General features: G+C 37.6%; 1 protein-coding gene across 2 annotated transcripts in view; it reads right to left on the reverse strand.

The window, feature by feature from the left end:
- The window catches only part of ERCC6L2 (ERCC excision repair 6 like 2), a 114749-nt gene that overhangs the window by 32226 nt on the left and 58540 nt on the right, over window positions 1–23983 (reverse strand). For both annotated transcript variants that reach the window (XR_011469270.1, XM_070400815.1), the window contains exons 14-17: window positions 15625–15777; window positions 10925–11005; window positions 8452–9598; window positions 2170–2324 (exon numbers count right to left, since the gene is read on the reverse strand). Coding sequence is in view for 1 of the 2 variants with exons in the window: in XM_070400815.1 (XP_070256916.1) it covers window positions 2170–2324; window positions 8452–9598; window positions 10925–11005; window positions 15625–15777 (1536 nt within the window). In the remaining variant the exon portion in view is untranslated. The remainder of the gene's footprint in view (window positions 1–2169; window positions 2325–8451; window positions 9599–10924; window positions 11006–15624; window positions 15778–23983) is intronic.

Consider the following 23983-nt stretch of genomic DNA (forward strand, 5'->3'; position numbering starts at 1 on the left):
ATGATTTAGTCATGAAACCACACATTTTTTTCCTATTCCCTGAAAAAGATGTACTAAATTGGTCTACATGTCAAGGGGGAGATACATGGTCTCAAAGGGCATATGAGAAATCCTAGGGGATAAATACTCCAATTTGTTTCCTGGTAAGAAATATCCCTCATCATAAGTACCACTGTGAAGACACAAGGTTTCTGATGAGGTTGTGCCGTTTACCTCAAGAATGTTGGTGCCGAGAAAGCTTGAAAACTACTGGTATTGCTAATACAAAGATAAAGAAATTTCCTGCCACTAAAGGCAAAGTATATTTGAAGCATTTTCATTTTTGCAACTTTTCTTGAGAAGGTTCCAAAGGGAGGTTTTCTTGCTTCCATATCTAAGGGGTTGCTTCTCAGGTACATTTTGGGAGAAATTATATGCCTGTAAATTTCTTCTCTGAAAAACATTTAAATAAACTAGTAACTAATATCCAGTTATTTTATTAACAGCTATTACAGAGGTTTGCCAGCTATCTTACCCTTTTCTCATTAAAATTTGTTTGTTTAGGAAAGGGAATGTTTTTTTCTTTTTTAAAGATAATAAAAAATTGGCTGTCTATTTAAAAGATACCAATATGCTCTTCATTCTAATAAAACAAATGCCTGGCAAACCCAGCATACTTCTGCCTATCTTCCCCAGATAGCTTCTACAAGGCAGTCAGACTGCAGAAATGCTGTCTACAGTGTTGGTTGAGAGACAATATATTTCTAGATCAAGTGACAATATAAAAAAGCAGCATACTTGGGTCATGAAAGAATGTTCTCATGAATTGTATTTTGACATTGGGCCTTTTGATTACATTAAAATACTAAAAGCGCCGCGTTTCAAAGTCTGCTATTACATTTACCGAAAGGTATTGTAAGACAACTGACTGTTCACTGGGCCACTCAGTGGTCTTCATTTAAAATCCCGGCGACAAGTTTCCTTTATATGAAATGCTGGGAAAAGCTATTCTCCTCTTCAGAAGAGCTAGTGTTTTTCCGCCGTTAAGGACAACATTTAGCTCAGTGTTGCTCAGCAGGGTGTTATGGCATTTTGGGCAAATCAATTGTTGGCAAGTGGGACGTCCCCCTCCCACCACAGCCATTTAGCACCCTGGCCTCCAGACATTAATGCCAGCCTGGCACTCAGTCACTGTGACCGCCCAAACTGCCCACACACATGATCAAGTGCACGAGTAGAGAACACACTAAATAAATTGCTTACTTGCTTTGTTCTGTCTACCAGGCAACGCAATTAAATTTGTTCTTAAAAAAATATCTGGGTAAGACCATTATGTCCTATATTTCTACATCCTAACTTTCTCCCACTCTTGAACTTCCAATTTAAGTTATATTTCCCTTGGTCCCAAGTTTCACTTTCTATTCTGATTTTATCATTAAGACAATCCAAATTATTTTAGGAGCCCGATGAGGTACAAATAAATGAAGTTCCCTTGGCAGTTCAGAGGCATTACCCCTTTCATTCTTAAAAGTAATGCTAACTTGAAACAAACCACTGGTTTACAAAATATGCATTTTTAACTCCTACACATAAAGTGGTAGAAAAACTACTCCTCAGACACTTAGTTCTTAGGAATTAATAAAGGATAATAAGCCAAAAAGAAGAAAATATTTTTTTAAACCTTTGATGAAAGTTACTATCTGTAAATAAATTTCACATTTATATAAAACTTTATTTCTATATAATATCAATTTTAAGTGAGAAGACCCCACAGACAGTTTTTTTATTACCTTTAACATTATAAAAATCCTTTTACTAAAAAAAATAAATTCTATATGAACCTAGTTTTTGCATGTCTTCATTTTAGATGAAAAATTTTGGAGGAAATTTGGTTTGGGTTCTGATTTAACTGCATGATTCCCTCAGATTCCTCATTGATTGGCAAACTTTTATTGAGGGAAACGATTAAGTAGCTCAATAATTTTAGACATTTAGATATTGATTTGTCTTTTACTATAAAACATCTTCAGTGACTCCAGTGCCCCAAGTAATGTTCTGTTTTTTACACTTATTTGTATGTCACTTATAATCTTAGTAGCTACTTTTGAGGGGTTGCTTAGTGAAGATCTTATTAACTTCTGTGAAAATGAGATAAAAACTGAAGATGACATTATGCTATATGCTTCTTACCTTAGACGTGCAAACAGCTATGTTAGCAGGAAGCTGGGAAAACTGCTTCAGTTCAAATACATCACGTGCTGCCCATCGGCTCATGTGATTCTCAGCTTTGCTTGATCCAATCACATTCTGGTTTGAGTGAATGTAAGCCACTTCCTGAACGCCATCTAGAGGTAATCGATGTTTATTCAGTGGTGTCTCATTAGAAAGCAATATGGTTCCACGTATACTTTAAAAATTATCAGCAATACACTAAAAGTCAGTTACGCTTGTTTTGTTTTTAATCCTCAAGAAAAATATTCAGTTTGTCTGTTAACATCATAATAGTCATTTAAAAAAATTAAAAAGAGAAAGAGTTCAAATATGTTGGTCTAGGTTAACTTGGAAGGACTTTTCCCCTCTCGTCAATATGAGACCTTCTAAGATTAGGTAACAATCTTTTTAGACTTAAACCTGAAATGAGAGTTTTGGCCAACAGAAAAGTGGTGAAGGGTCGTTTCTATGAATTTGTTGTTCCAGTTGATTTAAAAAAAAATGTTTTTATTGATTTCAGAGAGGGAGAGGGAGAGACAGAAACATCAATGAGAGAGAATCATTGATCAGCCTCCTCCTGCACGCCCCCTACTGGGGATTGAGCCCGCAACCTGGGCATGTGCCCTTGACCAGAATCGAACCTGGGACCCTTCAGTCCACAGGCTGATGCTCTATCCACTGAGCCAAACCAGCTAGGGCTCCAGTTGATTTTTAAAAATTGTTTAATAATTTAAGCTCAGTGTTAGCCTCATCTGTTCCTTTCAACATGGACTTGATTACAGTGATGAAGTGGGAGCGAGGGGTTTATGACCAGGGAGTTTCGTTTGGTTGGCTTTGTTCAGTTTTACTGTTTGTATTCTGACTTTTTTGTACATATGCCCAGAGAATGTCAAGATTGGAAGCTTTTTAGGAAATGAAAAAAATTAACTTACAGCTTTTATCTGAAAGAAGTTTAAAAAATGGCTACATTTTTTATTGCTTTGCTTCTAGGCACCTATAATTTACTTTAAACTGTGGTCATAAAAGAGAAGGCTAGAACTAAGGTCTGTAAAAGCTCTCTCCAACAGCTCTGGCAATGAACCTCGATTATGACCTTCAACACTTGTGCTGTTTCAGTCCTGAACTTCTCTCAACCAGACTCGCCAATCATGCGAAAACAAGATGTTAAATAAGATGACTGAAAGAGCAACTAAGATAGTATTCTCAAGTTTCAAAGCACCAGGGAGTGTGTATGGCAATAGTTTAAAACCTTCCAAAGCCCTAGCTGGTTACTCAGTGGTTAGAGCATCGGCCAGTGGACTGAAGGGTCGAGGAATCATTCCAGTCAAGGGCACATACCTGGGTTGCAGGCTCAATCCCTGGCCCCAGTTGGGGCACGTGTGGGAGGCAACTAGTTAATGTAGCTCTCACATTGATGTTTCTCTCCATCTCTCACCCTCCCTTCCACTCTCTCTGAAAAATCAATGGAAAAAAAAAAATATCCTCAGGTGAGGATTAACCAAAAATAAATAAAATAAAACCTTCAAAAGGATTCTTCTGGTAGAAAATTTAATCAGATTTTTCTTAATTTTGATGATAAATTTTATGCCTTACTCAAAATAGCATTAGTTACACACTAGCTCTTCCCATCTTTTGGACAATAAAATCCAAACAAAACAAAAAAACTCAGCTGATTAAAAAAAATAGTTTATGTAATAATTCCTCAAACATAAAATCTAGTTGTAGCACACAAACCAAAGGATAGCCCAGTTATTAGTTCAGCAGTTCTCAACCTGTGGGTCGCGACCCCTTTGGGGGTCGAACGACCCTTTCACAGGGGTCACCTAAGACCACCGGAAAACATATATAATACATATTGTTTTTGTGATTAATCACTATGCTTTAATTATGTTCAATTCGTAACAATGAAAATACATCCTGCATATCAGATATTTACATTGCGGTTCATAACAGTAGCAAAATTACAGTTATGAAGTAGCAATGAAAATAATTTTATGGTTGGGGGTCACCACAACATGAGGAACTGTACTAAAGGGTTGCGACATTAGGAAGGTTGAGAACCACTGAATTAGTTACAAGGGTATCAGAATGTATGCTATCATGAATATTAAATATATTTTTATTGATTTCAGAGAGGAAGGGAGAGGAAGAGAGAAATAGAAACATCAATGATGAGAATCATTGATTGGCTACCTCTTGCACGCCCCCTACTAGGGGTTGAGCCCACAACCCAGTCATGTGCCCTTGATCAGAATCGAACCCGGGACCCTTTAGTCCACAGGCAAATGCTCTATCCACTGAGCAAAACTGGCCAGGCCCATCATGAATTTTAAATGAGACTACTAATAACTGCAAAAGAAAGCCTGCTTTGCAAATAAGTTAATCCCAATGATGAAGGTTTCCACATCACTGTATCCTTGCTTTTACACTAGCTTCGTTCATATAGTTTTTTGGGAACTAACTCTTAAAATCACTAAATAGCTTCCCGGCAGGTGGTGGTGGCAGGGGAAGCAGCTCTTCCATCTCTCTGAATCCCACAGAGAGCAGACAGTAATTAGAGAGCAGAACCCATGCCACAGACAGCACTTACTCCAAAATCAGATGGCCAGATACCCACGTGAGCCCTAAAATACAGGCACGCGGGGAACCACCAACAGCTATACACTCTGCACCGCACCAGGGTCTGTGTGAAGGAAGAAGGAAGCAACAGAATGGCACCTGCTCGATCCGAGAACAGGAGACCACAGAAGAGCCAACAAGTACTCACTGGGAAGCAAAATGGGCCAACTGGAGGTAGCAGCTGATCTGGGAAGGTTCCCACTCTCCAAGGTTGAGTGGGTGCATGGGGCGGAGGCAAGACAGCCTGAGGGCTGGAGCAGGCTAGCAATTAGCAACTTCCCAAACTGACCCACCGGGGCTTCCAGGTCAGGGCCACACAATGAGGAAAAGAGAGGATCCATCAAAGGAGGGGAAAGGGATAGGGACAGGCAATCCCACCACAGTTTTGAAGATTATACAAAAATCACAGATATGGATCTTTGTGAAGTTACATAAATGTTCCCAAACTCTGCCTCATTAAAAAAAATCAGGGAAAATTTTTTATAAGAATAAGGAAAAGGGTCAAATCTCATAAAAATTATGAGAGAAAAGAGAATAAGCAGCAGAATTTATCCCTATAATGAAAACATGCCAGATATATGTGCTCACAAAACAAATTAAAACAGTAACTGATTTCAAAATGAGGTAAAAGAGTTCAAGAAAATGATAAAACACAGGAACCAACGACATAAATCAGAATTAAAATAACTTAGAAATAGGTGGCAGAACTCAGGAAAAACTCAAAATTAAAAAAAAATTATTTCAGCCCGGCCAGTCCGGCTCAGTGGTTGAGTGTTGACCTAAGAACCAGGAGATCACTGCTCGATTCCTGATCAGGGCACATGTCTGGGTTGCAGGCTCAATCCCAAGTAGGGGCCGCGTAGGAGGCAGCTGATCAATGATTCTCATCGTTGACGTTTCTATCTCTCTCTCCCTCTCCCTTCCTCTCTAAAATCAATAAAAAATATTTTTAAAAATTATTTCAGAAATAAACACTAAACTACAAAGAACATAAGATGGAATGAACACAATAGATAAGCAAAAAAAGAAAAGATATAAAAAAGGATTTGAGAGAATGTGACAAATTCAGGTAAAGAGCGAACATTTGAATAACAGGAGTCTCTGAAGAAGAAGGCCAAGCAAACAAATAAAACAAGTAACTAAAAACACTAGCATAAGAAAGCTTTCCTAAAATCAAACCCAAGTTGAAACTATATTATGAGAAAACTGACCAACACTGCTATGGACTGAACGTTCCTCCTCAATTCCTATGTTGAAGTCCTAACCCCAGGGCGATGGAGTTTGCAGTTGGACTTTGGGAAACAATTAGGTCATGAGGATGGGCCCTAAAGAATGGGATTAGTGCCCTTATATGAAGACACAGGAGAGAGATGATTTATCTCTCCACCAGGTGAGACACAGCAACAAGGGAGCCATCAGTAAACCAGGCAAAGGGCCCTAACCAAGAACCTAACCATGTTGGCATTGTGATCTTAGTCACCCAAACTTAGGATTGTGGGAAATAAATGGTAGGCAACTTAATCTATGGTAGCTTATTATGGCAGCCTGAGCTGATTAAGACAAACACCAAAACACAACCTAGTAAAATTACTGGACAATAATGAAAAGAACAAAAAATGCTTTGAACATCTAGAAAAACAAACAAACGAATGGACATGTAACACAGCCTTCATGCCAGAAGAAAATAAAGCTACACATTTAAAATACTTAAGAAAGTGTGAGCCAAGAATTTTATATCTAGCAAAAATGACTTTTAAGTACAAGGGGCACAAAGTGTTATCAACAAGAATCTGAGATTATTCTCATGAGCACTTCCTGAGGGAGCTCCTAGAAAACAAGCTTCAGAAGACCAACATGACTTGAGAACACTGATATAAGGACTAATAGGGAGCGTTAAATGTATAGTTACCTGCAAACCAAGAATAAATTAATTCTAAGAGGGGAGGCTATGCAACACAGTGTCTGCAAGTTCCAACACTGTGGACATAGTATATCTATTTTAAAAGTAGAAAGAAATGGGAGAGCATGTTTTCAGGAATCATAATGTAGTATTATTGGTATTTTTACTTTTATGACTTTTATATAATATGGGATAAAATAAATGAGTAATTATGGAACATTATAATTAAATCATTACCTATATGCTTAAGAACCAGAATTAACATTATAGAGGAAATGGTATACAAATGTAATACATAAGAGGTTTAATAAAAGCTCTATAGTCTCAAATTATCAATATAAATATGGGAGTATCAATACAAATTCATGAAGTATTTAATCATATATAAAATGCACATATATGTATATAAATACATGTATACATAAATACATGTAAATATAAATATATACACATGTAAATATAAACATGTATAAACATATAAACATATGTATAAAAATGTGTGTATATATATATATGTACATACATATAATCTGCCCACAGAAAAGGTCCCAAAATAATAACCAAGCTAGTAGTAGCAATGATCATTCCTAGCATAAGACTGAGATCTTGAAACATGCTTTCTCGCTAGAAGGAACCAAGCCTTCTTGTCTGGGGCAGGAAACGTATGAGATGATCCTGGGACATTTTGTAATATCAGAGAGCAATCCAAGATTACGAGCATCATGACAGAGGGTCTCAGGAACCAAAATGCTCATGTCCAAAGGCTCCCATTGTCCAAAGATGAGACAATTAAGCTTCAATAATGACATTAACTGCAATAGATTGAGACCCATTAAAAGTATTTGAGTCAATTAATTCATGATTTTTAGAAAGACCATTCCTTCTAAGGATGATAGGGATCCATTTATTATACTAAAAACTGATAAGGAAATGAATTAAGTATTTCCCCCTGCCTATCCTATATGAACTATAGCACTGGGTAAGTAACAGCAGATGTAAGTATCTCCTTACAGAAGCATTCTAACTAACAAAACAGAAATGAGAGAAGTAGAAAATAGCATGTTGCTATTCTGAATGAATAAATAGTTATAGGCATTAAGCATCAATGGCCGTTAAGATAATAAAGAGAGACCAAAAAATATTTTGTGCCTCCCATAGTTTTGCCAAACACTAACATTTATCTTGTCAAAAGGGACTGAACCTCAGTTTGATACAGTCTCAGATATGGCTCAGTGGCAGAAAATATTCAGGGCAGAGGAATATGTTCAGCCTCTTTAGAGGGCACAATTAGCAAAATCCAAATTGAGGAAAACTCTATAGATAGCCCAGGTAAATCAACAGATAAATCATAAGGAAATGGAAGGGATGAAAGAAGAATACTATAAAATAAAAGAGATTATATAATTTTTTAAAAATGAGACCAAACTATGTCTAGGGATACACATTTGTGTAATAAAATTGTAAAAAAGTCAAAAAAGTAATTACTATAAAAGTTGGAATAATTAGTATTTATGAGGATGGAGGGGCTGTGATTAAGATGAGGCAATGTAGAGGATTCTGGGGGAGATGACAAAGTTTTCTATCTTGACCTAGGTGGTCTTCCCTTTATCCTGCCACCCACCCACTTTCCCATTTGTGCCTCAATGCCTGACTGTAAAGAGCTATTTCACAAGCTCATTCAAGAATCTCTTACAGAACTATTTAACAAAACAAATAAGTTTTCAGAAAGTATCTGTAGTTACCTAAAAATTTATCCATTGATTCATATATCTGCTCTTGATTGGCAATGCTCTCATTTGAAAATTTCATTGGTTTTCTTGGTACTAAAGTGCTATTTTTCTTATGCCTTGGCAATTCTGAAGAGGAACCAATTTTATCTTTAATAGCATTTGGTCGATGTTTCTGTTTGGAGAAACCAACATGGCTAACAAAAAAGTCATCATCTGAGGATGAAAAATCATCAATAACCTGAGAATTACAATCTTCATCTGTTGCATACAGTTGGTTTGCTTTCTTCATTGTTTTAGAAAAAGTGTCAAGTTCCCTTTTATTTTCCTTTTTTCTCCTGAACCTCAAAGAACTAGTAGTTTTTTGTTTTCTTACTCTTGACTTGGAGGAAATGTCAATGTCATCAGATTCATCACTAATATCACTACTACCTTTTCTTTTCATAATAGACTTCAGGGTCACGCTCTTAGGATTTAATTGTTTTGAAATTAGTCCACTTCCTCTGACATCAGTCTTTCTATCATCACCATCATTTGTTATTTTTATAGGGTTTTCTGTTTCAGAATCTTCAGATCTATCCGCGGGTGGCCTAGACTTTAAACTACTCTGAAGGGGTTTCTGAGTTGTATATTGTGTGGGAAGGATGACATCACTATCTTCTGATTCTGTGACATTCTGTAAAATGCAATGGTGGTCAGTTGTATTTTTAAAATTCTTATCAGACTCAGAAGAAATAGACTGTTCTAAAATCTTTTTACTTTTCTCAAAAACACATTTTTCACTTGGATTTAGGATATTAGCTAATTTCTGATGTTCTGAAGTACCAAGAGGGACTTGATTCTTCTGACAAACAACGTCTTTGGCTTCTGCTGAAAGGCATGGGGGCTGCTCATCAGGACTTTCATTGTCAGATGCAGTATTTTCATCACCGTCATCAACTGCTTTCCATTTTGTCTCGAGCAATTGAGAGAAGCCACACTGGAGTAAGGTGAGCTGTCCAGCAGGACCGGAAGCTTTACTTAGGTCAGATGCTTTGCCTTTGGCAGACTTGACTCTGGAGTTGTCCACCAATTCATCGTCACTGAGGTCGCTGCAGAGACCACATGCATCTTTTGCCGGTGGTTCCGCACCTCTGTGTTCTTGACCGTCAGGCTCTCTAGGCTATGACAGAAATATTAGAAAATGTCAAGAGGATGACATCACTCACATCTATCATACTGGAAAGGAATTAAATTTGGGCAGATAACTTGTACAAGTCCATTACATGGTATTTTGTAAAAGTACACTTAATAAACAATTGTAAAGGATTTAATATTATAGTCTGGTTCACTATTTTCTTTTTTCAAGTTTAACAACTTTCTCAAAATAGAAGTTTAAGCTAGAATACCACATGACCATTCTGGCCTCAGAAAAGAAAAGCACACAACTTATTGCTTACTGTAGCCCAGCAGATGCTTCTCATGGTGCTTTAAGGAGGAGACAAACAGGAGTTAACAAAGAAAAGAATTTGCAACTGGAAAATGGTTCTAATCAATTAAAATTAAAAATAAGATCAAACAGAATCTTGACAACCAGAAGTAAAGGAAATATTGAAGATATTTTGAAGCAAACTTTGCTATAAATTTAAATCCATATTTAATTTTTTCACATCAGTCAGAGCTAAGTGTATCTTTCAGTTTCCTAAAACTGAGGCGTTATTAATCAGCACTTTGGGGAAAGTATTATCTAGCAATACTTCTGTCAACATTTGCTATTCATGTATTTCTATAAATTAAGAAAAATGTTCACCCCACATTTCAAATCATTGGGCTGGTATAAATATATGCCCCTAAAAACAAACAAGAAAAAAACAGCAACAACAATAATTTAAAAATCTACACATAATTTTTACTTTTAAAAGATCCTTTGATAAGAAATATAGATTTTGTATACGTGAGATGACAAACTACTAAAAAGATAGTAAGATCAAGGACTGAAATAATCTACGGAAGAGAATAATTTTGATGTTTGGATTTAATAATCTGAAGTACACTTTGATTGCTATTTTCTCATTTAATTTGTTGTCTAGTAAACATCATTTTAAAAGGAGACTTATGTAATACTTTAAATAATAAAGAATTTAAATTAAAAAAAAAGAATTCACAGGAATAAAACAAAAAATAAAAAAACTATCAACATAAGAAAAATCATTTTAGTTTGGATTGGTCACTTATACAGTGCATTTAATTTTGGACTTACAGTTTTGTTTAGTTAAAATTCCACTGTAGATATAAATGCCCGATGGGTGCTCTTGTTCTTATGATAGAAAATGTTAAATTAGCCTACATTATTAATTTTACTGACGGTCCTAATTTTGTGTTCTTGACTCTTTTTTAAAAGGCATTTTCTTTACACATCGATAAATGAAGGAGAAAGGGGAGAAAACTTAAGCCTGTCACAGTCCATGTTTTCTAGGCGTTCTGGGCTACAGATTCCAACATTGCTTACTGGTTCTCGGTGGTGTTCTTTAGGTTCCTCTTTCAACCACGTTGTGGCTGTCATGACCCCTGCTTCCACTTGGCCTTCTCTCTATAAAGAATGCAAATAACTGTGTAAAATATGGGGTAAAAAACACCCAGATAAACAGCAGCAATGGCATGTGAAAACTTGGCGTTAAGAAAGAGTACAGCTTGCTTTAGCGCTCTTAGTTATTTTTAAATTTGCTAATTAAGGAACTCATATACACTTTATATAACATTTTAAAATACTCTTAATTCTTAGGTAGTGGAGTGGCACAGTGAAAGTATGCTGGGCCCATAAAATACTCTTATTTCTTATTTTATTTTATTTTATTTTTTTAAAAATATATTTTATTGATTTTTTACAGAGAGGAAGGGAGAGGGATAGAGAGTTAGAAACGTCGATGGGAGAGAAACATCGATCAGCTGCCTCCTGCACACCTCCCACTGGGGATGTGCCCGCAACCAAGGTACATGCCCTTGACCAGAATCGAACCTGGGACCTTTCAGTCCGCAGGCCGACGCTCTATCCACTGAGCCAAACCGGTTAGGGCTTATTTCTTATTTTAACGCTTACTTTTTCAGATAGAAAACTAACAGTGCTTTTTAGCCAACTCCATTAAAAACTCTAGTAGGTAAGGGAGGGTGGGAAAATCTTATATGTATACATACAGTAATGACTCCATAATAGCCATATCTATGTAATTATAGTAAGGACATTGTCTACATTTCAAACAGCACAGATAATGTTGAGTACTGAGAACTTGATATTCTAGCCTATATTGCTGTGTATTTATTGTTCATATTTATTAAAATGCTTATTGATTCCTTAGGTATAGTAGTAGGCCTCAAAATGAAAAGGCCCATCCTAGTATGAAACTTAAAAAGGTCTTCATTATATAACAGGTTTGCTATATCTTTTGGGAAATTATCTATAATAATCAAAGTGTAATATGCAAATCGACCGAATAGCAGAACGACCATCCGGATGACCTTCCGGACAATCACACTATGACACGCACTGGCGCCGGGCCAGCCAAGTGATCGCACCCCATGCCTGTCACCCACAGAGGGAGGCGACTGGTGGCGAGGGGGGGAGGGGTAGAGGGGCAGCGCTGCACAGATGGCAAGCAGTGGCAGCAGTGGGGGCGGGGCCAGCTGCCAGCAGCCCAGGGAAAGAAAGCCCTGATAGGCCCTGATTGCTGGCCAGGACTAGGGACCCTACCTGATGGGTCCTGGATTATGAGAGAGCGCAGGGCCGGGCTGATGGACAGCCCCCTCCCTGTGCACGAATTTTGTGTACTGGACCTCTAGTTTATGCATATAAAGCTTTTGGTATATCATTTAACAGAGGTATTTAATTGCCTAAATTCTAGAATATTAAATTTTCTTCAAAAGGAAATTAATATATTTCTCTTTTAAGGCTTTATTTGTTGATAGAATGAGAGAAAATAATACTGCCATCACCAGAGTTTCGAATGTCCAGCTTATGAATACACAGACATACCAATGGCATGGTTGCAGCTACCTGGTATCTGGGCAACAAGTGAGAATTTCCCCTACAGATCTTTAGAGCATGATAAACAGCTCCTAAATTGCCATACTTTCTCTTCCAATGCCTAGAAGCTATTACCGCAAAGGAGTGGGGAGCCTCCTGCCCATGACTGACTTTCATCTTTCCAACAGAGGCGAAACGGCTAAACGGCTCCAACTGGCAGTACAGAAACCCTCAAGCGATCAGAACCCCTCTGTGACAGCAAAAGGCAACTGCAGTTTTCCGCTGCAGTGCAGCCCAGCACCTTGGATTCATGGTTAACTCCTCTGTTTTTCTCCTGCCCTCTGACCCATCACACTATCACCCTGGCCCAAACCACTCCATCTCTGGGCTGATTATTGCATTACCCTCCTGCCTCATTTCTTGCTTCTACTCTTGTACTTCTGCTGTCTAATTCTTAATATTTAACCCAGGTAATGCAGATCAGACGATGTCATTCTTCTGTTCAGAACCCTCTGATTGCTTGTTGGCTCCTCAAAGTCAGAGTCAAAGTTCCTGTAGGTCCCCGCTTCCTGTCAGGTCTCTGGCCCCATCTCGCTCCTTGCCAACTCCACTCCAGCCCCTCGGGCCTCCTGCCATGTGCGTTCTCCTCCCTCAGGGCCTTTGCATTTGTTCCTCTGTCCCAATCACATCTTCTTCCCTGGTCTCTTCAAAGGATAAATGAGTCTCACAGTGAGCTCTGCCCTGGCCACCCCACTTACAATTGAGATGTGGTTTCCTAACAGCCTCCCTCCCTATCTCCCTTCCCGCTCTCACTTTTTTTTATTGAAGTAGTTTACATATAACACTGTACACATTTAAAGTACACGGCATGTTGATGTGATACATTTATACACTACAGTATGATGACCACTGTAGCTTTAGCTAACATCTCTATCATGTCCCATAATGATCACTTTTTGTGTGTGGTGAGAACATTTATGATCTTGTCCCTCAGCAATTTTAAAGTATATAATACAGTAGCATTGACTATAATCACTGTGCTGGGCATTAGATTTCAGAACTTATTCATCTTCTACCTGCTCTATTTTTAGCCTTGGAACCTATCATCATAATATAGTCTAAGCTTCACTTATTTTTTTCTGCTTATTATTTGTCCCCCCACATAGAATTTTTTTTATAGGCAGGAGTTTTTTGGGGGTGTATTTTATTCATTTCTGTATACTTAGCTCTATGAACAGTACTTGACATTTAGTATATATTCAATAAATATTTGTGAAATGAACTCTCAACTCTAATTCTAAAGAGAAACTCTGATGTAGATTTAAAAAGTCAATGAAAAATATAGCTAAATTGCTGAGAAATCATCAGATTAAAAATGTCCTGTAAGTTCTACATCTTAAAACATTTTAAAGGGATTATAGCTTTTAAAAATTAAAATGTATCACTAGAAATGAAATTCATCTTTTATGTTATGATACATGCTTTTATCATAGAGGGCTTAGCATAATAACATTTAAAACACTGTTTGGCCAAAAGCAGCATGAATTGAACCAGGCCTGAATAATTTTAAAATCTGGTTGACAACAAATGAACAATTTTAACTCTATTTAATAACTGAATGCCAATGATGTGCTTAAACAAAATAAGACCTGATAAATAGACACTCCTGGAGAAGAAATAAGATATACTGGGGACACCCAGAGAACAAGAGCAACTTCTACTTAATAACTCGTCATACTGGTATGTCTTACCTAATACTTGTTTAACCAAAGAATAGGTGGCGATTCTCATAAAATAGAGAACTAAACTATGGCAGAAAATGGCATAAGTAATATAATGCTAATATATTTTATAATAATTTCAAATTAGAAACATGAATGTCGGCTGGTATGTTGTTTAGTACTCTGAGATGGAGGCAAGGTCTGAAAGAGCCCAGGAGGCCAAACAGGGATATTCAATAGATGAGAGAAAAGAAATGGGAAAACAAATCTATAACAAGAAACAGCATATTTGAAAACATGAACAAGATCAAAGAAAGGGACTTTAAATGGGCCACTCAATTCAGAATCAGTTACTATAAAATAAAACTCAGCACAGACACCAGCAATGACATACCAGTTGTAATAATCACAGGGTACAAATAATATGCCCCTTCCTGTTAGCCACGCATCAATGTTCACTTACTAGTATTAGGCTAGACCAGTGATGGCGAACCTTTTGAGCTCGGCGTGTCACCTCTGACACACGTGTCATAGGTCCGCCATCACTGGGCTAGAGTCATACCGCTACCTGCTTAACATATGCTTTCTGATGTTACATGTTCACCATGTAAATGTTCTCTCCCACCTCCCACCAAGATGGTCTAAGTTCTTTAAAGATAGGGACCAATTGTTCCTTGAACTGTTTTTACGGTACCTAATGAATAAATGAAATATAGAGTGTTAAGGTTTTATTACAAAGTCCTGAAAATTAAGGAAAATATCCTTAATTCTAAGATTCAGTTTCTTCATCTATATAATGGGGGCAGGGGGGTGGTTTGAAAAAAAATGATAGTCCAGGATTTTATAATACTAAATATCAACTAGAAAATAGGTTAATAGCCTCAGTAGCGTGGTATATTAAAGAATTTAAAAGATTTTTTAAAGGATATAAATATCTCATTTGAAGAATAAGAAACATCTGTATGCTGAGGATGAACACAACTGGGAGAGTTTGAAATATTGGTGTGGAATTTTTACTGGGAACAGAAAACAAAAATCTCCAGGAAGACATGAGAGTGCGTCTCAGGGAATATTTGGTAACTTTTAATCAAAACACATTTTATACTTTTGTTTATTTAGGAAAGTCTCTCTCTCTCTTTTTTTTTTTTCAGTTCCTGACTTCAACAGCTGTTTCAAAATAACAGACTTCTCTTTCCCAGTCTGAAAATGGCGTTGGAGGTCACACTATCTAGTATATGTGTCTGTATTTGTGTGAGTAGATTATTTATTAGTATGCATGGGAAAAATCTTATTATAGAGGTACAATAACTCATTTCTAATTTTTCAAAAAGTAGAAATTGTAAGCATAAGGCATTTTTTATGAATAAACCCACAAATTTCCCTGAAAAGGCACTAGCAATTATATTTCAAGTTTCCTGAGGGAGAAAACGATGTTTAAAACACTGGAAAGGTCAGAGAAGAGTTTCACACCTCCAGGATGTCCTTCGTAAGACAAGACCCTTGGGGCCTCAGTTTGAAGATATTAGAGAGTCCAAAAAGCTCTCCTCGATGTTCTTTTGATCCTTGAACTGCTTCAAAATATCGCTTGGCATTTTCGCTTCCAACCACCACACACTGAAGTTGCTAAAACAAAAAAACACAAGATATTTTTGAAGTGTTTGCTCCAACAATATGTCAGAATTTCCTGGCATTCCATGTATATACACAGCTTTAGCTGGAGCAGGCAGATTCTCCGTAGGGAGGAAATTTTATTTTCCTAGCAGATGTTGCCATTATGGTGAAATAATAATAATCTGGCCAGTCCTATTGAAGAAGACTATTTTATCAATTTCTACCAACTCAGTCAAGATCACATCTCAAAGGACTATCCACCTGACATAAAATGTTTAATAATATAGGCATACATTTGGGTTCACTTTTCTCCTTTCCCGACTATTATTACAATGGGAACTACTAAAACTGATAGAAATAATTACTTCATTACCAAAGTTAAATTATAGTCTGAAGTAATCATATGATAACCATATTAGTGTCAAACTAACTGGCCATGGTTACATTGTCAACTAAGAGCAAGAACCCATTTACTGTTTTGAAACATTGCATCTTTGAAATAATCTATACTAACAAAAGGGTAATATGCTAATTAGACTGGACATCTTCCGGACATCCTTCTGGACAAAGCCATGGTGGTGAGGGCCGAGGCAGAAGTGGTTAGGGGCAATCAGGCTGGCAGAGGAGAGCAATTAGGAGGCGATCAGGCGGGCAGGGGAGAGCAGTTAGGGGTGATCAGGCAGGCAGGCAGGCAGGCGAGCGGTTAGAAGGCAGTGGTCCCGGATTGCAAGAGGGTGCGGGCCGGGGTAAGGGACACCCTCGCTGTGCACGAATTTCGTGCACTGGGCCTCTAGTTTTGCATATATAAAGACTATTAACATGGAAGCCTTAAGGACATATGCCACTTTTGTATCAATATCAATGTGTCTATTTACTGGATATTTTTAATGAATGTAATGTAAATATAATCTGATTAACCCCATGTATGTTTAAATTACTTGAAAGAAACAAAAAAAATGCACAAAATGAAAACAACTTCAGTCTATTGTTGATAGGATTAGTAAGATATCACATGTTATTGTGATTATCAGAGTTGATTTGTACTATAATAAATTACTCTAGGCAACTAAAATTATTCTTAATAATAGCTCCTATTTATCAAACACTTACTACATGTGTAGCATTTTTACATTCTCTCATTTAATCCCTTACAACCCTATAAGACATTAACTCCTGTCTTGGCCGCTGTGGGTGAGTGGTAGAGCATCAGCCCACGCATTGAAGGGTTGAGGGTTTGATTCCCAGTCAAGGACACATACCTGGGTTGCAGGTTCGATCCCTGGTCCTGATCAGGGCTTGTGTAGGAGGCAACCAATCAATGTGTCTTTCTCACATTGATGTTTCTCTCTCTCTCTCTCTCTCTCTCTCTCTCTCTCTCCCCACACACCCCCACCTCCCTTCCACTCTCTTTAAAAATTAATGGGAAAAATATCCTCAGGTGACAATAAACAAAAATGTTTATATATATATATATATATATATATATATATATATATATATATAAAATCTCCTTTTCAGAAATAAAGAAACTGGATTTGCTCTTTTTTAGAAATAAAGAAACTTCCATTTAGGGCAATTAAGTGCCTTGGCCACAGCTACCCAGCTAGGAAGTGTCATTTCTAGAATTTATAGAAATAATATAGGCATACATTTGGGCTGAATCCAAAATTTATTTGTAATAAATAATTTTTCACCTCCAGGATGTTCCTCTTAAAACAAGACTCTTGTGACCTTAGTTTGAAGAAGTTATGGATCAACCTATCAGCTTAATCAATTCAACATCAATATCCCAGAAGCATGGGCTACCCTTCTGGGAATACAGAACCACAATAGCAGTCGATGAACCAGATGGCCTCATTACCGATGATTTTACCCTCGATACTTACTTTACCTTAAACATTGTATTATCAGACTGCAGCACTATTAAATATAATTACCAAAAATAATTTGTAAGCATTAAATCTGAATCTTGTAAGTGTAATACCAAAGTTTTATCACAAAACTTATATAAAAGACATAGTACTTTATACTTAAAATGAGTTTTCCAAAGTGGTTCCAGTAAAAGAAAAGGCAGATGAATCCATCTGTAGGCTAACTATATATATTTTAAACAACACCGGAATTCAAGAGGGTAGGGCAAAAAATAGTAATTGGAAAATGTAGCTTAGTTTCCAGCTTAAGAAAAACTCATATAAGGCAAGAAAATGCTTGGATTTGTTCACAATACAAAAGAAAAGAAGGAATGCTCATCACGTTGAGGATTTCATGACCCCCTCCTCCATTTTTAAGGTCAGCAGAGTGGCATCTTCATGTCCTTCTCTCTGACCCTCTTCTGCCCTCACATCTCCTCTTCTCTGTGTTTGATCCTCCTTCCCTCTCCCCCCATGAGGATCATTGTGATTACATTGGGCCCACCCAGATAATCCAGGTGCTTTCAGGGGATTAGGATGTGGACATCTTTGGGGGACCGCTATTCAGTTCACCACAGTGAGAAGTGCAAAAAGAATTACTAGGCTTGTCAGTCAAAATGACAGATGCCACCTTGATAGGGTTCCCACTGGCCAAAAATGATATAGTTTGAATATCAATATAGTCAATGAGTTGCAATGTTACTAAAGTAGGAGCCCATGAGTCCACACCGATTAAATAAATAGAAGAGAAGGGGAAATAAGCTCTCATGGTAGAATGCCAACAAATTTTTAAAAAGCAGGAATAATGGAAATAGAAAAATCACCATCTGACAACCATCACAGTGGTAGCTGATTCAGGAGGGAATCAGCAGCGAATGCTAAGGCCAATGGGTAGAGGTTTGATGAGAGACAGAACATTAGCATAAACATAGAGATTTTCCCATAAGATATTTATCAATTACAACCAGAAAAAATGGCAACTTGCAGTGGAGAAAGCCAGCAGACACAAACTTGCTTGGTGATTAAGGTTAACATCACCAACACCGGGGCAGGGCACCGCCATGTGCCTTCGGACCACTGCAATGAGCAGAGCACAGAACTGCTTCATACTGTTCATGGCCAGGCTTCTGGGCTTGAGTCTGGGCACGAGGAAACCTCAATGGACTGATAATGAAGGAGATCCTACACAGGGAAGGCCTATTCTTTAAAACTATCAAGAACATGAAAGCCGAGGAAAGCTTATTCCGGGTGTAAGAAAACTAAATAGACACAAAAATAATGTAACCATGATCCTGGTTTGGATCCTGAACCAGTTAGGAAAAAGGAAACATTACTAGGACAATTGGTAAAATCTGAGTGGGTTCTGTGGATTACAAGGTAATGGATCACTGTTAGACTGTTAGTTTCTTGATTTGGATAACTGAGTTTTCGAGAGGACAGTGAGGGGAAAAAGCAAGTTGCAGAACAATATGTAAAACTGAGTGTTTATAATGCATAAAATTATTTTTTTATCCTCATCGGAGGATGTGTTTATTGATATAAAGAGAGGGAGGAAAGGGGGGGGGGGGGGAGAGAGAAAGAGAGAGAGAGAGAGAGACATTGATGTGAGAAACATCAATTGGTTGCTTCACACAGGCACTCTGACTGGGGATCAAACCTTCAACGTAGGTATGTGCCCTGACTGGGAATTGAACCCCCAACTGTTTGGTGCATGGGACAATGCTCCAACCAACTGAGCCAACCAACCAGGGCAAGCATAACACTATTTTTATACGTACACATAAATAGGAGAGTGTCCTTGTTTGGGGAAATCCACACTAGACAATTTAGAGGTGAGAAACCAAATGGTTCAGAAAAAGAAGAAACATCATAGCTGAGAGAAAGAGAAAGCAAATGGGGTGAAATGGGAGTAACTGGGGAATTTGGATGAAGTTAATTCAGAGTTCTTTGTGCTGTTCTCACAACTCTTCTGTAAATAAAAACTTATTTCTAAATACATTTCTGAAGGCCAAACTTTACATTACATGCAATGTTCCAAACCTGAAGGACAGTTGCTGTGGACTTGTTCTCTACCCTTTTTTTTTTTCACTTTGTTGATTTTTCAGAGAGAGCAAGGGGGAAACATCGATGTGTTGTTCCACTTACTTACGCATTCATTGGTTGATTTTTGTATGTGCCCTGACCAGATGGAACCCACAGCCTGGGTGCATTGAGGCAATGCTCGAACCAACTGAGCTGCCCTGCAGGGCTTGTTCTCTACGTTTTACACGTTTCTTTTACTTGGGGCCTCTTCCCTTCTTTTCCTTCTGTTCTCTTCTTCAACGATAAGACTGATAATGGTGGCTAACCACTATGCCAGTACAACTGAAACTAATACAAAATAATACTGAATGTAATCTGTAATTTATTTTTAACATAAAAAAATAAAAAGGCTGATAATGGAACTTCTAGATCTAGCCATCATGTTCCCTAACCTTTCTTTCATGTGTTGTTTCTCTGTCTTTTTGCTCTGTAATGTAGACTTGTGTGGCTTTCTTTTAGAAGAAAACTTTGCTCTTTGCTACTCAGCTTATCTTTGGAGTTTTTCATTGTTTGGGATTATTTTTCCTAGTACTCTGTTGTTTCCAAGGTCCTACAACCTCACTTACTATTTGAATATATTCTTTATATTTCTTTCATATTCTCTTCTATTAATTTTGTTTTCTCTGAGGTTACTTCTTTTTTTGGAGTGCCTGCATTAGTCCCTACTGCTCCTATAATATTATCATAAACTTAGTGGTTTTAAAAAACAGAAATGTATTCTCTTACAGCCTGGAGGCCAGGAGCCTGAAATCCGTGTCACTGGGCTGACAATAAGGTTTTGGCAGGGCCATGCCTTCTCCAGTGGCTCTAGGGGAGAAACCATTCCTTGCCTCTTCCAGCTTCTGGTGGCTGCCAGCATTCCTTAGTTTGTGACTCCATCACTCCAACATCTGCCTCTGTGGTTACGTTGCCTTGTCTTCTGTCTGTGTCAGATTTCCCTTTGATTCTTTCTTAAAAGGCCAATTGTGAGTTAGGCCCCGCCTGGGTAATCCAGGCCAGTGATGGCGAACCTATGACACGTGTGTCAGAGGTGACACGCGAACTCATTTTTTTGGTTGATTTTTCTTTGTTAAATGGCATTTAAATATATAAAATAAATATCAAAAATATAAGTCTTTGTTTTACTATGGTTGCAAAGATCAAAAAATTTCTATATGTGACACGGCACCAGAGTTAAGTTAGGGTTTTTCAAAATGCTGACACGCCGAGCTCAAAAGGTTCGCCATCACTGAATTCTAGGCTAATCTCCCCATCTCAAAATCACGAATTTAACCGTAACTGCAGACACCTTTTCCCATATAAAATAACATTTACAGGCTCCAGGGATTAGGGCCTGATATCTGTGAGGACCATTTTCAGTGTTTATTTTCCTAAATTGTTAATTGTTTTTGTAGGGTGTTCACCTGTCTTCAAATATTATGCTTATCTCACCCCATTACAGTGATTATTCTAAGTGGGGAGGTGCAATTTTCTGGGCACTGGGAGGAATTTTCTTCTTGATTCCAGCAAAATGTTGCTCTGCCTTGCTTCTTTACTCCCACTATTTCTAAAGACTGTCTCTCTCGGGGGCAGACACCTCTGCTGGCTGTAACTCGTGCAACGGGATAATGCTGTGAGGGTTAAACCACCTTGTTAGGTCATCAACAATACCCCAGAGCAGGGGTCCTCAAACTTTTTAAACAGGGGCCAGTTCACTGTCCCTCAGACCGTTGGAGGGCCGGACTATAGTTTAAAAAAAAAACTATGAACAAATTCCTACGCACACTGCACATATCTTATTTTGAAGTAAAAAAACAAAACGGGAACAGATACAATATTTGTATTTGCATGTGGCCCGTGGGCCGTAGTTTGAGGACCCCTGCCCCAGAGAGTGGGTTTCACAGTCACCCCCAAGCGCCCTTATTTTTTAGCATCTGGTAACTCTAAATTTGGAATATCCAGAAGTTACACCTACCCATTTCAGTAGCCGTTCCTGACTGAGTTTAGTTTGGTTTCTTCCTCTAATCTGATCCCATCTGCTTTCTGGTTTTCAGGGTTCCTTATAATTTCTGGACCACAGAGTAAACTTTTCTTGTTTTCCAACATTTTTACAGGTGTTTTTTTTTTCTTTTCTAAAAGTTATTTTTGGATATTTATTTTCCCCCAAAGATCTGAGAAACACGTGGGAGGCTGGTGTGTGTATGCCATATGTAGCCTTGGTTCAAAGTCCAATCAATCTTTTAAATCACATTTAATTTCCTCACATGATTGCCATCTTATATTTACTTGTGCTTACCAAGTTGTATGGCTGAATCTTCCCTAAGTGGCTCACATTTTAAAAGTATTTTACTAAATAACTAGATCCTACAAAGTTCTAAAAACTTAAATTATTCTCATCTTCTGAAGCCTTTTTATTATATAGTATATAATATACATTATATAACAGGCTATTTTATCTCATTATAGTCAGATGAATAGTTAAAAACTATATACAGGGTGGGACAAAATTTGGGCTTATAGTTGCGAGTACATGAAACACAGAATTTATTCTTGTATTATTTATTAATTATTATATTATTTTCCATATGAACAACTGTAAACCTGCTTCTGCCCCACCCTGTACATATGTAGTGGTGGGACTATGAAAAATTACATGATTGAGGAAAGATTCTTACTTGTGATAGGCTAAGATATTATTCTAAAGAACTGCTCCTAAGTTGAAAAAATAATATTCTACTTTTTTCCAAGATTGGTTAAACATGTTTAAAAAAATAATTTTTAAGTAGTTGTACTATACCAGGGAACAAAAAGATGAAAGGCTTCTTATAGAGCTAAATGCTTTAAGAGAAAACAAAAACTGCTGTGTACAGATCTATTTTTAGAATTAAGAAAACAGCATTAATTTAAGATTGGATCATTCTTAGGTTAACTACCACCACATGTGGCAGATGTTTGCTCTTAAAGAAATGCCAACTAAATATATAGGGAGTAATTCAAATTTAACATTTATAATTAAACTTGAACCTCATTCCAAATCTTCTCAAGTCAGCAATTATAAACTAAATAAACCTTGTTTATTTAGAGGCATAACTGGAATAGTAATTGATACCCTAAGGATATTAAAGAATTAATGCAATTTTAGATAAATACTAAAAGCACCAGCGCAGTAGTTAGGGCTCCTGAGTCCTATAATTCTATTTACTGGGGTGGCTCTGGAACCCAGTTTCATGTGTACAACATGAAACAGTTGCATTCGCTATCTCTAAGGCACTTCTCACTTTTTTTCATGTCATGGGTAATATAGAAAATGGCAACATATGTAACATCCGGAGATTTACCTGGAATAAACGGAGGTTGTTACTCAAAGCTGGCGTTGACCATCTTGCTTAGAGTTGTGGGATGGGTGTCCCAGGGCACCTGTATCCCATCTGTGGCATAGCATTATGTCTTGGCCCACAGTCTGGGAAACCGTGACCTCGCTACTCTGTTTGTGCTGTAAACACTAGTTGTATTGGCACTTCTCGGAGCTTGTTAAGAATGAGAACCTTGCCTGGCCGGTGTGGCTCAGTGGTTGAGTATTGACCTATGACCCAGGAGGTCACAGTTTGATTCTGGGTCAGGGTACCTGTCTGGGTTGCGGGCCCAATCCCTGGTGTGGGGTGTGCAAGAGGCACCGATCAGTGCTTCTCTCTCATCATTGATGTTTCTATTTCTCTCTCCCTCTCCTTTCCTCTCTGAAATCAATACAAATATATACTTTTTTAAAATGCAGAATCTTAGGCTCCACCCATACCAACTAAATCAGAAGCTGTGTTTAAGGATCCCCTAGATCAGCGGTTCTCAACCTGTGGGTCGCGACCCCTTTGGGGGTCAAACGACTCTTTCACAGGGGTCGCCTAAGACCATTGGAAAACATATATAATTACATATTGTTTTTGTGATTAATCACTATGCTTTAATTATGTTCAATTTATAACAATGAAAATACATCCTGCATATCTGATATTTACATTATGATTCATAACAGTAGCAAAATTACAGTTATGAAGTAGCAACAAAAATAATTTTATGGCTGGGGGTCACCACAACATGAGGAACTGTATTAAAGGGCTGCGGCATTAGGAAGGTTGAGAACCACTGCCCTAGATGATTCATGTGCACATTAAAGTTTAAGAAGTATTGCTGTAAGAAACTTTCAGCCCTAAAATTCAGTGAACTTAAGAATCTGTTTTATAGAAGTACTAGAG

The sequence above is a fragment of the Myotis yumanensis genome, unplaced genomic scaffold (assembly GCF_028538775.1).
Source record: "Myotis yumanensis isolate MYYU_CA2020_CCGP unplaced genomic scaffold, mMyoYum1.0.hap1 SCAF_21, whole genome shotgun sequence".
Lineage (NCBI taxonomy): Eukaryota > Metazoa > Chordata > Mammalia > Chiroptera > Vespertilionidae > Myotis > Myotis yumanensis.